This window comes from Bombina bombina, chromosome 12 (genome assembly GCF_027579735.1).
Source record: "Bombina bombina isolate aBomBom1 chromosome 12, aBomBom1.pri, whole genome shotgun sequence".
Lineage (NCBI taxonomy): Eukaryota > Metazoa > Chordata > Amphibia > Anura > Bombinatoridae > Bombina > Bombina bombina.
Window position 1 is genome coordinate 130102026 of NC_069510.1, and position 15515 is coordinate 130117540.

At 40.3% G+C, this 15515-nt stretch overlaps 1 protein-coding gene across 2 annotated transcripts in view; it reads left to right on the forward strand.

The window, feature by feature from the left end:
• Positions 1–11475, forward strand: part of ABL1 (ABL proto-oncogene 1, non-receptor tyrosine kinase) — a 476499-nt gene extending 465024 nt beyond the window's left edge. For both annotated transcript variants that reach the window (XM_053695985.1, XM_053695986.1), the window contains exons 10-11: positions 5580–5738; positions 5960–11475. In XM_053695985.1, the coding sequence (XP_053551960.1) occupies positions 5580–5738; positions 5960–7608 (1808 nt within the window). In that variant the 3' untranslated portion in view covers positions 7609–11475. The remainder of the gene's footprint in view (positions 1–5579; positions 5739–5959) is intronic.
• Positions 11476–15515: the final 4040 nt, after the last annotated feature.

Sequence of the window (15515 nt, forward strand, 5' to 3'; positions counted from 1 at the left end):
CTTCCTGGAGGTCCACCAGTCGTGGAACAAAGGAAAGCAAGCTAAGAAGCCCACCAATGACTAAGCATGAAGGGTCTGCCCCTGATCCGCTCAGGCATGGGTTCGGGATGTCCAGGATCCCTGGACGGTGGACATCATGTCCCAGGGATACAAACTAGAGTTCAAAACTATTCCTCCCAGGGGCAGGTTTCTCCTCTCAAGATTATCTGTAGACCAGAGAAAAAGAGAGGCGTTCTTACACTGTGTTCAAGATCTTTCTGACCTGGGAGTGATAGTTCCTGTTCCAATACAGGATCAGGGCCTGGGATTTTACTCCAATCTGTTTGTGGTTCCCAAAAAAGAGGGAACGTTCAGACCAATTTTTGATCTCAAAAGTCTAAACAAATTCCTCAGATTACCGTCCTTCAAGATGGAAACTATTCTTCCCTTGGTTCAAGAGAGTCAATTTATGACAATGGTAGATTTAAAGGATGCGTACCTGCATGTTCCCATCCACAGGGACCATCACAAGTTTCTGAGGTTTACATTTCTAGACAAACAATTCCAGTTTGTGGCTCTTCCATTCGGCCTTGCCACAGCTCCCAGAATTTTCTCAAAGGTTCTGGGATCCCTGTTGGTGGTGCTCTGATTGCAGGGCATTGAAGTAGCGCCTTATCTGGACGACATTCTGGTTCAGGCGCCATCCTTTCAACAAGCAAGATCCCACACGGAAATGTTGTTATCCTTCCTGCGATCTCATGGATGGAAGGTGAATTTGGAAAAGAGTTCCTTAGTTCCAACTACAAGGGTACAGGTTCTGATATGTAGCAATCACTATAGTGTGTTGGAACATATATCAAAGGCAGTATTACTTCAAATTAATTGCCTTTATGATAATTAGTATACACCTGCCCATTAGCCAATAGTTTGCTTTTACTTCCTTTTTAAGCTCAGAAGCTGTAGGAGACATTAGAGAGCTATGAGTATGGCACCAATGCTGAAATGCGTATGCCTTGTTTACAGCTGATCGGGCTGTTCTGATACACCATTGTACCTGTTTTTAATGAAGCCAATAAAGTCTGTTTTTAGCTGACTACTCTTCTGCACTATCGTTCTTTTGGATAGTTTTCTTGGGAACCATAATAGATTCCTTATCAATGAAAATGTTTCTGACAGAAGTCAGGAAATCCAAGATTTTCGATTCCTGTCTAGCGCTTCAGTCCTCTCCTCGGCCATCAGTGGCTCAATGCATGGAGGTAATCGGTCTGATGGTAGCAGCCATGGACATCATCCCGTTTGCCAGTTTCCACCTCAGGCCTCTGCTGTTGTGCATGCTCAGGCAGTGGAACGGAGATTATGCAGATCCGTCTCCACAAGTACATCTGGAGCAGGAGACAAGGGATTCTCTTCTTTGGTGGTTGTCTCAGGAACATCTCTCCCAGGGAACCTGCTTCCGCAGACCCACCTGGGTGATTGTGACAACGGACGCCAGCTTACTGGGATGGGGAGCAGTCTGGGGCTCTCTAAAGGCTCAGGGGACATGGACTTGGTCGGAGTCTGTTTTACCCATAAACATTCTGGAGCTGAGAGCAATCTTCAATGCTCTTCTGGCCTGTCTTCAGTTAGCTTCGGCCTGGTTTATCAGGTTCCAGTCGGACAACATAACTTCAGTGGCTTATATCAACCATCAGGGGGGAACTCTGAGTTCTTTGGCCATGGTAGAGGTAGCCAAGATAATTCAGTGGGTGTCGCTCTCCTCCCTTGAATCAAACAGGAGAGGGTGTTGGTGATCCTCATAGCACCAGCGTGGCCTCGCAGGATCTGGTATGCAGACCTGGTGGAGATGTCGTCTTGTCCACCTTAGAGACTTCCATTGAGAAAGGACCTTCTACTTCAGGGGCCATTCCTTCATCCAAATCTAGTTTCTCTGAAGCTGACTGCTTGGAGATTGAACGCTTAATTTTATCTAAGCGTGGATTTTCAGAGTTAGTCATTGAGACCATGATTCAGGCGCGTAAGCCTGTGACTAGAAAGATTTACCATAAGATATTGCGTAAATATTTGAATTGGTTTAAATTCACAGGCTACTCTTAGAGTAGAATTCGGATTCCTAGAATTTTGGCTTTTCTCCAAGAGAGCTTGGAGAAGGATTTATCGGCAAGCTTCCTAAAGGGTCAAATATCTGCCTTGTCTATTTTGTTACATAAACGTCTGGCAGATGTACCAGACGTGCAATCGTTCTGTCAGGCCTTGGTCAGAATCGAGCCGGTGTTTAAGACGGCTACTAAGCCCTGGAGTCTTAATCTAGTTCTTAAAGTTCAACAGACTCCGTTTGAGCCTAGGCATTCCTTAGATATTGTTATTATCTTGAAAGGTTTCTGGTTGCTATTTCATCTGCTCGTAGAGTTTCAGAGCTCTCAGCATTACCATATGAGTCTCTTTACCTTATTTTTCATTCAGATAAGGTAGTTTTGGGTACTAACTTAGGGTTTCTCCCTAAAGTGGTTTCAGATCGTAGCATTAATTAGGAGATTGTTGTTCCTTCCTTGTGTCCTAACCTTTCTTCTCAGAAGGAACGTCTTCTGCACAATCTGGATGTGGTGCGTGCATTGAAATTCTATTTACAGGCGACTAAGGATTTTCGTCAGTCTTCTGCTCTGGTTGTAGTTTTCTCTGGGAAACGTAAGGGGCAGAAAGCTACGTCTACTTCTCTTTCTTTGTGGCTGAAGAGTATAATTCGCTTGGCTTATGAAACTGCTGGACAGCAGCCTCCTGAGAGAGTTATGAGGGCTGTTTTCTCTTCCTGGGCATTCAAAAATGAAGCTTCTGTGGAATAGATTTGCAAGGCTGCAACTTGGTCCTCTCTTCACACTTTTTCTAAATTCTATAAATTTGATACTTTTGCCTCGGCTGAGGCTTCTTTTGGGAGAAAGGTTCTACAATCAGTAGTGCCTTCCGTTTAAGTTCCCTTTCTTGTCCCTCCCTTATCATCTGTATCCTCTAGCTTAGGTATTGATTCCCAATAGTAATTAGATGATCCGTGGACTCACCGTTTTATTGAAAAGAAAAGAAAAATGTATGCTTACCTAATTTATTTATTTATTGACATGGCCCGCCCTGTTTTCTTAAGGACAGGGTTTTTTGTTATAAACCTCAGACACCTCTACACCTTGTTGCTTCCTTTCTCTCCTGTGCTCTAACAAAGGCAAAGAGAATGACTGGGGTTGGAGGGAAGGGAGGTGATATTTAACAGCTTTGCTGTGGTGCTCTTTGCCGCCTCCTGCTGGGCAGGAGTGATATTCCCAATAGTAATTAGATGATCCGTGGACTCACCGTGTCAAGAAATAAATAAATTTATCAGGTAAGCATAAATTTTGTATTTGCATATTTTAGGTAATGTACTGTTAGCATATAGTAACTACAGAATTTTTAGTGTACTTGTAAACTAGCAAGATTTTTTTTCTTGGACTAGTAGCATTTTGGAATGATTTTCAACCCCTGATGTTTAATTTTATCTTTATCTCTCTATCTCTATGAGAGTTTGTTACAGTATTTGGCCACGTCAAGGTTTCTTCCCCCCTGGGTCCCTAACATACAACCACAATGCATGCCTTCAACCAAACACACTGAGATTCAAACAAGGGTGACACAGACCTTTTGTAATTTCTCTAGACATATACAAAACATGGGAATGGACTGCACTCTTAAGGCAGACTGGGTACACAACCTATGTCCCTGCAAAACTCACAGCACTAGGTGCTTATTAGCACTCACAGACAGCTGCACAGCTTTCAGGGACTCAGGCAGTTAACCCCAGACAAGCCTGGTAAAATTATTTACACAACACATAGTCTGGCACTCTCTTGGTTGAAGGCGTACATTGTGTGGCTGTAAATTAGGGACCCAGGGAGGAAGAGACCTTGATGTGGTCATGGGCCTATCACCATTTGGCCAATTGCTGTAACTCTTCCATTGTATAACTGTAAATTAGGGACCCAGGGAGGAAGAGACCTTGATGTGGTCATGGGCCTATCACCATTTGGCCAATTGCTGTAACTCTTCCATTTTGCTTTAAATCTAGCTGTGTGCTTGCAAGAGAGTGCCAGACTTTCTATGTTTTGTGTTAATAATTTTTTTTGTAATTTTCCCTATGGGCTTTGCACCCAGGCTTATCTGGGGTTAACTTCCTGAAAGCTGTGCTATTTAGCGCTTTCACTCGAGTGTTAATACCGCCAGAAGTGAAGATTGTGCGCGTGGGGTATGGCATGTATTACAAGTTGACAGTAAAACTTTTGCACACAAGAGGAACCCCAAGCTCTCCAACTTCAGAACCTCAGATATTGCGACCTTGCTAATTTATTATCCCCATAATCTTCAATGGAATGCGCAGAAGAAAAAAACTTTAACACTTATCGTTCACGCACTAACCCAATAGGAGTAATTAATATTTTACATTCCAATGTTCACATTTAGGGAATTTTTTTTTATTTTAAATAAATATTTTCATATATAGCTATATATACCTATAGATATATTCATAGATATATATTTTACATTAACAATATCAATAATAATCATCAATATCTCAGATTTTTTGCTTCATATTGTGTTAACACACAGCGATTCCCTAATAGGGAAAATGCAGCAATTACAAAAATCACCACTAGACAGCCTGTTTCGTTCTTGTTAGAACTCTTCAGTAGTAGATAGATTTCTGATTGCTGCTTAGGTAAAGCTCATATCAGGGTTAAATCAAAATTCATTAAAATGATGGTGGAGATAGAAGCCTGAGATTAAAATCCTCCAAGTCTCAAAAGTAAATCAATAAAAATGGTTGCATAGAAAATTAGCACATCTAGGCAAGTATCCCGGTTTGCTTTCACCTAGTAAAACTCCATATACACTGTTACCAATGCACAAAGAGGATTCTGGGTAAGATATGCAAATTAGATATCCAACATCTCAGATGTTTTGCTTCATACTGTGTTAACACACAGCGATTCCCTAATATGGAAAATGTAGCAATTACGGAAATCACCACTAGACAGCCTGTTTCGTCCTTGTTATAACTCTTCAGTAGTAGATAGATTTCTGATTGCTGCTTAGGTAAAACTCATTTCTGGGTTAAATCAAAATTTATTAAAATTATGGTGGAGATAAAAGTCTGAGATTAAAATCCTCCATGTCTCAAAAGTAAATAAAAATAAAAATTGTTGCATAGGAAATTAGTATATATATATATATATATATATATATATATATATATATATATATATATATATATATATATATATATATAATCATATAATGTGTATATATATATATATATATATATATATATATATATATATATATGTGTGTATAGATATAGACATGTATTACAATTTGAAAGTAAGATGTTTTCGTTCACGTCAAAAAGCCGAAGTTGAGCGCAGTTAACACATGAGTGGAAGTGATAAATAGCGCTCAACTCATAATCTAGCCCATTTTAATTCTCCATTTGGGGTTGGTTATTGCAATTCATACTTTTGTGACATAATTTTGGTTATTCTGTTCATCATCCGTATAAATATTAATTTTCTTTGCCTTTACGTTTTCAGAGGTGGAAAAAGAGCTTGGGAAGAAAGGCCTTAAAGTGATTGTGAGCAACCTACTGCAAGCCCCAGAGCTGCCAACAAAAACAAGGACATCTAGGCGAGTAGTTGAGAGCAAGGACGAAAACACAGAAGCTTTGCCCGTCCGAATCATTGGGGAATCTGGTAAGAAAATGGTCTACTAAAGTAGATCATAATTGTTCTGTATATCATTGTGACCAATTTAATAAGTATTTAATAATGGCAGTCATTTTCTTTTTTCGCACTGGAGCAGTAAATTATGTAGTGGTACAATACAAGCATCACCCGCCAGACGGCATTTATAGTTAATGAAGACAAGGAGTTTTACATTTCTGTCTGCCTAAAACATACTTTTGTCTTTTCAGATGCTTTGGAGACTGAGCCAGCTGTGTCTCCTCTTTTTCCTCGAAAGGAGCGGGTAGCGGGAGATGGGCTCCTGCCAGAGGATGAACGTCTGCTGCCCAAGGACAAGAAAACCAGCCTTTTTAGTGCCCTAATAAAGAAAAAGAAGAAGACTGCGCCTACCCCACCTAAGCGCAGCAGCTCCTTCCGTGAGATGGATGGGCACTGTGAGCGGCGTTGCATTGAAGGAGAGGCTAAAGAGTCCAACAATGGTGGAGATGTACTTGAAGCCTTCAGATTTCCAACCAATGGGTCAACAATTACAAATGGCTCAATTCAGGGAAACATTGGTTTTCTCTCACCGCATTGGAAAAAGTCAAATACAATGACGGGTCGGCAAACACTTCCAAATGAAGATGAAGGCACCAGCAATACTAGCAAATGTTTCCTGAGGTCTTGCTCTACTTCTTGTATGCCACATGGGCCTAAGGACATGGATGGTAGGTCTGTGACCCTTCCCAGGGAATTGCCATCTTCACGGTGTCAAGCGGATTTGTCTGGATGTGGACAGAAATCAGAGAAACCAGCCCTGCCTCGCAAACGAGGCAATGAAAGCAAACCAGATTTCTCTTGCCCCCGAGGTGCCATCACTCCACCGCCTCGCCTACTCAAAAAGAATGAAGAGTCAGTTGATGAAGTTTTTAAAGATGCTGATCCTAGTCCTGGCTCCAGTCCACCTTCTCTAACACCCAAATTAGCACGCAAAAAACAAGGTGGCCCTACTTCCTCTTCTCCATTACAAAAAGAGGATACAGCTGGTGCTAAGCTTAGCTCTGTCACATCTGACACTGGAGTACCTACAAAGCTAACGTCATGTAAGACAGAGGCTGAGCTTCGTGTAAGAAGACTCAAGCCATCCTCTGAAGTAGCCACAAAGGACAAAGTGAAAGTTTTGAAAGTCAAACCGAATCCACCTCTTCCTTCTGTTGGTTCCTCAGCTTCCAGCAGCTCCTCAGTCACAGTAAAGTCTTCAAAGTTGTCTTCACAAAATCCTAGCCAAGAAACCAGCTTAAGCGAGCCAAAACATAAGCCAGCAAACCCTAGTGAAGACCATTTAAGAACAAACATAACTGTGCCTGATAGTAACAAAAAAACAGCTATTTCGTCCAGCTCAAAGACGCATCCAACAGGGAAGCTTGCTGGGGGTTTTACTGCTGCTGGAGGAGGGGGTGATCAGCCCCTGCAGCCAACTTCATCTACTTCCTCCTCCACTGCATTGATTCCTCATATCTCCACCAGAGTTTCTCTACGTAAAACCCGTCAGCCACCAGAGAAACTGGTCAGTGGAACAGTCACCAAGGAAACTGTCCTAGAGGGCACAGAGAGCCTGCGGGCTGCCATCAGTCGCAACTCTGAACAAATGGCAAGCCACAGTACGGTATTGGAGGCTGCCAAAAATTTGCATGCTTTTTGCACCAGCTATGTAGACTCCATTCAGCAAATGAGGAACAAGTTTGCATTTCGGGAAGCAATTAGCAAGCTGGAGAACAGCTTGCGGGACCTACAAATCTGCCCTGCTCCATCCTTTACTGGAGGAGGACCTGCCACACCTCAGGACTTTAGCAAACTGCTTCTCTCTGTTAAAGAGATCAGTGATGTAGTCCAGAGGTAGCATCTAGGAGTAGGGATTTCACAAATGTAGGGGTAAAGGTTGGAGATCTACAGGGCATGGTTGGAAGGGTTCAGATACCTTTTAACCTGTTGAGAAAGGGTAGACAAGGCCATCATTGAGCTTTAAATGAGTTGATGCGTCTTAGTACTATGCACCATGAACTTGGGTTGTGGAGGCCACATTGATGGCACTAGACTTCCAAGGAAATATGAGTGTCCTACACATGTTATCAAGTACCTTATACTCACTCATACAGACTGATGTTCTTCTGTCTGACACAGACTTCAATGGTCTACAGGTCTTTCTTTCCTCACATTGCAAATCACTGTAAAGTGCAATGTGTGATTCCTTTTTGTCTGAGGAGGCTCTGTGCTATAAACACAATACAGAACCTCTCTGTGGCTCTGCCCTTTACTAGTCAACACTGCCTCCATCACTGTACAGTGTGAAACATAGCCTGAGAACTCAAGGCAACGAATAGTACTGTTAATGTCCATTTCAGATGAGATATGCCACCGTAATGCTACTATAAAGCAGCAGTTTCTTACCCTTGTACTTGACATGCAATATTCATAGCCAAGGGATTATAAGACAGGTTACTAAACAGCACACAGCTCTTCTCTACAATAAAGATATTGCAAACTTGTCCCAAACATTCCAACTAAACTTCCCTAAAGATTTATATTCATAGCTCAAAAAAGCAAACTATAGCATTCCACTCATTTTTTTATTTCCCTTATAGCTGGCGTTAAAACGACAGTAAATCATTTAATTCCAAACAGCATTGCTTGTTAAACCAGACAATGCCTTCAGATTAGCCTTACGTAGAATGTAGCTCAAATGCTACTGATCTTGGTGGTAAAATAATAATTTTGTAAATACATCAAAAAAACAACAAAAAAACAAACAGAGAATTTCCGAGGATCTTATATTTTTTATAGTGCAATTAACTTCTTTTATAATTCTTTTAAAACCAAAAAAATGAAATAAAACCCACACAATTACATGGAGGCTATGCATATAGGTTTATTCTGACCTCTATCATTGGCAGATCACAAATTTCACTTTTAATTAATTCCTTACTTTCTGTAGTGGATTAAGTTCACTCAGCTGCTGTAAATAGAAATTATGAATTTATTCCCAGAGTTCCTTGTCACATTTTTTTTTTTTTAAATGTTGTGATGTGGCAGCAAGAATTTCCATTCCCTTTCATTCCTTTCTTTTCTATGCTCAAAAGCAAAACCTGTGCTAAAATATTGTGTTATATTGTATTATGCTGATTCCACTTTTGTATGTGTTTTAGGCGTTGTTTTTGGTTATTTTTTTTTATTTTATTTTGTCGCATCTTGCAGACGTTTAAAATGCAATATTTCTGTACAAATGTTTTAGTATTTGGGTGTATTATCCTTCACAAGGATACACTTTTTTATGTAAATGTTCACACCCAGCTGCCTTTAATATGCCCCTTACTACAACTGTTTACTCTGGCGCTGAAAAGGTTAAAGTGCCTTGGGCCAGAGGGCACATGCAGATTATTAAGTTCATAGATAAATGAGCATGTATGAGGCCTTAAACTGATGGGCGGTGAATGGCCAAACCTTATGACCGAGTGCCTTTTCTGAAGCATTGCTTTACTTGCCACTTTAGAAAACTGAAAACCAAACACAGCACTAAACTTCTTTTCTAATTCTTCATCTATACCTAGCAGCCCTTTGTAAAGATATGAAATGCTCCAGTGCAATATCCGGTAAAGGATACAAGGCTCTAATTATTTTGCAAGCATAAAACACACAATTGATAAAGTAGCTTGTCACTTGATGACTTACTGGCGACCAAGTGTTCTGATAAAAGCAAATCTATATAAAACAATATGGTAGCCTTCCAACTCTCCTGGTACCATATTGGATGAAAACAGGCTATTGTCACCACTGGCCCAGCTCAATATCCCATAATGATCACGGTTTGGGAAAACAAATGACCTGCCAACTTCAACTGAGCATTTATCTGATTCGAAGTACAAATTAAAGGGACGTGGAAAACAAAATGTAAACAATGATTCAGACAGAGCGTACAGTATGGTTAAGATGAGTAATTGAATAAAGATACTTGCTATTTACATTGTTTAAGAAAAATTACAGAATAACTCCTTAATGCCACTAGCCAAGCAAAATGAGATTTTACATTTTTATCACTGCCCTGATTTTGATTGTTGATCATATTTTAGTCCAATTAAACAACATCACAGAGTCGACGGTTAATTAAATTAAATTAATATTTTTTAGATTACAGGGTTTCCCCCCCCCAAAAAAAATGATAGTTAAGGTAGTTGTGCGTTCTTCATAGATAAAAGTATAACTATTGTGATTGCATCTGTTGTATAAAACGTATGTATTATTCGTTTAGTTCCCCCAATTAAGATGATATTTTGCATTTTACTTAAGCACCTGCTGCTTAATGTTGGAAATGATACACGTAATTTGGAATCATTATGCAAAGCCGTTGCAAGTTTTATCATTTAAGCGGTTATTGTTACAATTAATTGGCATGTATGTCTTTATAATAAACTTAGATTACTCATTGTGAAAATCTAATATTTCCCTAAACAGATCTGCAAAGTGCCCACACTCCCTTATGCCTAAAAAACATTCATGAACCTTGGGATCCGGAATTCAGGCTACAAAAATCTAAATACTTTTCTATGCATTGAAAATTCACAGCAAATATATTTCTTTTAGGATACGGGTTCCTGCGGTTTGATTTTGGAGCTTAAAGGGACAGTCTACTCCAGAATTGTTATTGTATAAAATGATGAATCTCTTTATTACCCGTTCCCCAGTTATGCAAAACCAACACGGTTATAATAATACACTTTTTACCTCTGTGATTACCTTGTATCTAAGCTTCTTCTGACTGACCCCATATTTTTGTTCTTTTGACAGACTTGCATTTTAGCCAATCAGTGTTGACTCACAAATAACTCCACAGGAGTGAGCACAGTGTTATCTATATGGCACACATGAACTAGCGGTTTCTAGCTGTGAAAAACTCAAAATGTACTGAGATAAGAGGCGGCCTTCAAGGGCTTATAAATTAGCATATGAGCCTACCTAGGTTTAGCTTTCAAGAAAGAATACCACAAGTACAATGCAGATTTGATAATAAAAGTAAATTGGAAAGTTGTTTCAAATTTCATGCCCTATCTGAATCATGAAAGTTTCATTTTGACTAGACTGTCCCTTTAAAGGGGCATGAAACCCAGAATGCCTGCAATTTAAAAAAAAACTTTCTAATTTACTTCTATTATCAAATTTTCTTTGTACTCTTGGTATCTTTTGTTAAAAAGTAGGGACGTAAGCTCAGGAGTGTGCACGTGTCTGGGGCACTATATGACAGAGGTTTTGCAAGAGTCCAGACACCTACCCAGGTATCTCTTCAACAAAGCACATTTTTATAATAGAAGTAAATTGGAAACTTTTTTTAAAAATTGTATGCTCTGTCTGAATCACAAAAGACCATTTTTGGGTCTCGTATCCCTTTAAATGAGCAGCCTATATCACATTGTCGCTACAGAATAGCATTAATAAGTACGCCGCATATACAAGATAGTAGAATGGTGCAATAATTGTCGACTTTTAGAGCTGCACCCAGCACTGACTAAATAAATATGTGAAATTAATGTTTGCCCCTCTGTCAATAAAAGGGGTAGAACGGTACTGTTTAGCTTCACCACCGGTGTCCTAATCAAAGCATGCGTGTCATTAATGTGTCAACTTGACTGGCTTTTTGTACATAACGTTCACTTTACTTTCCTGTAAAGCCATTGTGGCATTTTTACAACCTTTGTCAAAATACAAAACCGTTTAAGTATTTCTGTTTCCTTATTTATTGATTGCGCTAAGAGACTCTTTAACTGAATCATTCTAGGATCATAAAGGGCAACACAATATGTAGTTGCTCAAAAAAAATCCATGTGATACATCAAAGAAACCTGCACTAGTATGATCAGTGCAGTAATGTGATGTTTAATTTACATTTTCTTTTTTATTATAATAATGAAATCTGGGAATCTCTTTTTATATATTTATCATTTGAGCATTCAACAATTTCACAACAGATGTGCAGTGTAGCAGAGATACTCCAGAGTTTTGTCTTTCACTTTTGTGTTAGTCTTTTTGTGCAATGGTTATTTCCTTCCATAAGGCAAGGAGAGTCCACGACTTCATTCCTTACTGTTGGGAAATACAACACCTGGCCACCAGGAGAAGGCAGAGACACCCCAGCCAAAGGCTTAAATATCCCTCCCACTTCCCCTATCCCCCAGTCATTCTTTGCCTTTCCTCTCTATAGGAGGTGGCAGAGAAGTGTCAGAAGATTTCGATAGTCCTGTAATGCGTATGTTCCCTTCAAAAAAGGACTGGAGTTTTAAGTAATCATGTCAACCTCTCATTGAGAGTATTGATGAAAGTTAGTCTGGAGATGCAGGGAAAGTTTTTCTGCGAACCCATCCAGACTGCTGCCTTACAGCTCCCGGGCAGTCAGAGTTTCACTACTTGCTGTTACACACTCAAGTCCATGTCAGAGGCGTTGCTTCAAGACTGATACACTTGAGAGGCTGTGCCTGTTCCACAGCATGGATCCTGGAGGTAAGATTGTTTTATATATACTCTTTGCTATACCGGGTCACAGTGTGGCTCCTTTATGCCTCAATAGGATCAAGGGTTAATATCTCCTCCAGGGAGATTATTTGAACAGCAAAAGGTTATTTATACCTGCTTTTATGTGAGAGTTTTTTGGGCTCATAGACTGTGTGCTTTTTGCTTGGAACGAACAGGTTTCCCTTTCCTTTTTGTGTGTTGTGCAGCTCATAATAGCTTGGCGCCTTTTTCATAGCAGGGAAAGTCCTGTCCTTTGCACTACGTGGCCGGGTGCAGTCTTTTAGTTTTTCCTTCGATCTTGCTGCGAACATTACTCCTAAGAAGAGCGTTTTCTCTGTTAGCTGTCTGGGTCTAGGAGGTGGTGAGTGCCCCAGCCATTGGGATTATAAAGGTGCAGTTTTTTTTAATAAAGTGTTTACTTTTTTCTCTGTCCTGTGAATTTATCCTAGCTATGGAGGACTCTATTACATTAGAAGGTTCTGCTCCTTCTGTACTGATTAATAATTCCTGTTTATATTGTGAGGAGGCTGTGGTTTGCCCGCTTGCTCAATTTTGTTCCATTTGTCTAAGCACTGTTCTAAAGTCTAAGAAGGGAGACAAGCCAGCTAATATTCATAGCGCTATTGGCCCCTCTGAGCCTTCTACCTCTCAGGAATCTGGGTCCCGAGAGATTATTTCCCTTTCTTCACTTCCCGCTCCACATTTAGTTCCCCACGGCCAAACTAATCCTCCATCTGGAGGGGGCGTTTTTCCTGCTGACTTTAACGTGCAGTTACAATCGGTAGTGTCTGCGGCTCTGAGTGCCTTACCTCGCTCTAACAAACGCAAGAGAGAGATTAAACATAGTTCTCCTGACTTAGTAGCTAAATCTGACAAATATTTAGATGACTATGTCCCAGCTATCCGAGGATGAGTTAACCTCTGTATCTTCAGAGGGTGAACTTTCTAAGTCAGAGTCTTCAGTTTCTAAACTTCCTTCAGCGGAGGAACCCTCCATTAGATTTAAAATTGAGAATCTGCGTTTTTTATGAAAGGAGGTTCTGTCTACACTAGAGCTTGTGTAGACGGGCCTCACTGCATTTTCCTAACAGGTTGCTGCCCTTACATCGAAAGCCAAAGTAGGTTTACTCTGTCCTCTCTTGTGTTCACAGGTCTCTGTGAGGAGTTGCATCCTCTCATACCGGGTGAGCTGTCCTCCTGCCGGACAGCCTGTGGTGCAGAGTGCCATTTTGTTGTTTTATATAGAAGACACAGGAATTTGGCACTAAAATCAGTAACTGCATTTTATTGGGGACTAAAGCTCCTGTTTTTAAGCAGGTTCATTAGGCAGGAAGCAGGCACTGGGACTTTGAGAGTGGTTAAATGTATGGGGAGAACGCAGGTACTTTAACTTAGGTGGTTCCGTCTAATAAGATCTGGAGTGTTTTGGAAAGGTCTGGACATCTCTCAGTTTAGATATCTTATTCCTGAGTCATGTTAACAGAGCGCTTTTGTGAAAAATTTGGCACATATCTGATAATGGCTGCTGGGACTGCCTCTATGATGCTTAGGGAGGCGGGTCCGTTTCTGTTGCAGTTAAGTTTTCCCTAAACGCTTGCTTTTATTTTAACAGCGTAGCTGATAACGGAAGTGCTGCTACATCAAGCTCCTCAACGGAGCTGTCGATTATAGTCACTGCAGACTTAGTTACTGTCAGCGGGTTGTGTCTGGTGTGCAGAGGGGACAGGTAGGCACCTCAGTGTCTGTCAGATTGTCTTACATTTATTACTTAGCTAAGAATCTTGCCAAAGTTAGCATTTTTTATTGAACCTTGCTTATGCCGTTTTCTGTTGGTAACGAATGCTCTTAAATGGGCAGTAAAATTAAAAAAAAGGGTTTTTTTATTTGTTTTTTGTTTCTTTTTTGCAAGATGGATCAAGAGTCTGTGACTCCTGCTCAATGCAAGATTTGTCTAGATGAACCCCCTTTACCTTTTTCTTCTGATTGTATTGAGAGAACTATGCTCTCAGGTTGATGCTGCTCAGGCAATGCCGCAGCTTTTTCCTCAAGCGTCCCAAGCCCTTACCCATTCAGTGCCCTGCGGTTCCTCACAATCTCCTGGAGAAGTGTATTTGCATGCAGAAATTGCGACCCAGGTATCTGAGGCGTTAGCTGCCATTCCCTTACTTCAGGGGAAACGTAAGAGGAAATTTAAAGAATCAGATTGTTAGGTTTCTGATCCAGTCTAGGCTAACCAAGTTGCTATTTCTCATACGTCTGAAGAGGAAGATAATTCGGTAGTCTCTGAGGGCGAGATCTCAGATTCGGGTAGTATAATTCCTTTTTCTGATGCTGAAGTTGTTTCCTTCAGATTTAAGCTTGAACATCTAAGTGTTTTGTTAAAGTAAGTTTTAGCTACCTTGGACGACTCTGATACTCCTATCGTTGTCAACCCTAAAAAATCTAGCAAATTAAATAGATATTTCGATGTTCCCTCCTCTGTCGAGGTGTTTCCTGTGCCAGACCGTGCTACGGAGATCATTGCCAAGGAATGGGAGAGACCTGGAATCCCTTTTTCCCCAATTCCGGTTTTTAGAAAGATGTTCCCGGTGGCTGACTCCATTAAGGAATCATGGCAGACAGTACCCAAGGTGGAAGGGGCGATTTCTACCTTGACTAAGAGAACCACTATTTCTATTTAGGATAGTTGCTCTTTTAAGGACCCTATGGACAAGAAGCTGGAGGCTTACTTGAAAAAGATGTACAGTTGTGCTCATAAGTTTTTATACCCTGGCAGAATTTATGATTTCTTGGCCATTTTTCAGAGAATATGAATGATAACACAAAAACTTTTCTTTCACTCATGGTTAGTGTTTGGCTGAAGCCATTTATTATCAATCAACTGTGTTTATGCTACCCAAATGACCCTAATCAAAAGTTTACATTCCCTGGTGATTTTGGCCTGATAACATGCACACAAGTTGATACAAAGGGGTTTGAATTGATATTAAAGGTAACTATCCTCACCTGTGATCTGTTTGCTTGTAATTAGTGTGTGTGTATAAAAGATCAATGAGTTTCTGGAGTCATGGGAGTCATGGGGAAAGCAAAAAAAAAAATAGTCAAAGGATCTGTAGGAAAAGGTAGTTGAACTGTATAAAACAGAAAAGGGATATAAAAATATATTGAAGGAATTGAGAATGCCAACTCTAATCAAGAATTGGAATATGAGGGGTTCTGTTGAAACCAAACCACGGTCAGGTAGACCAACTA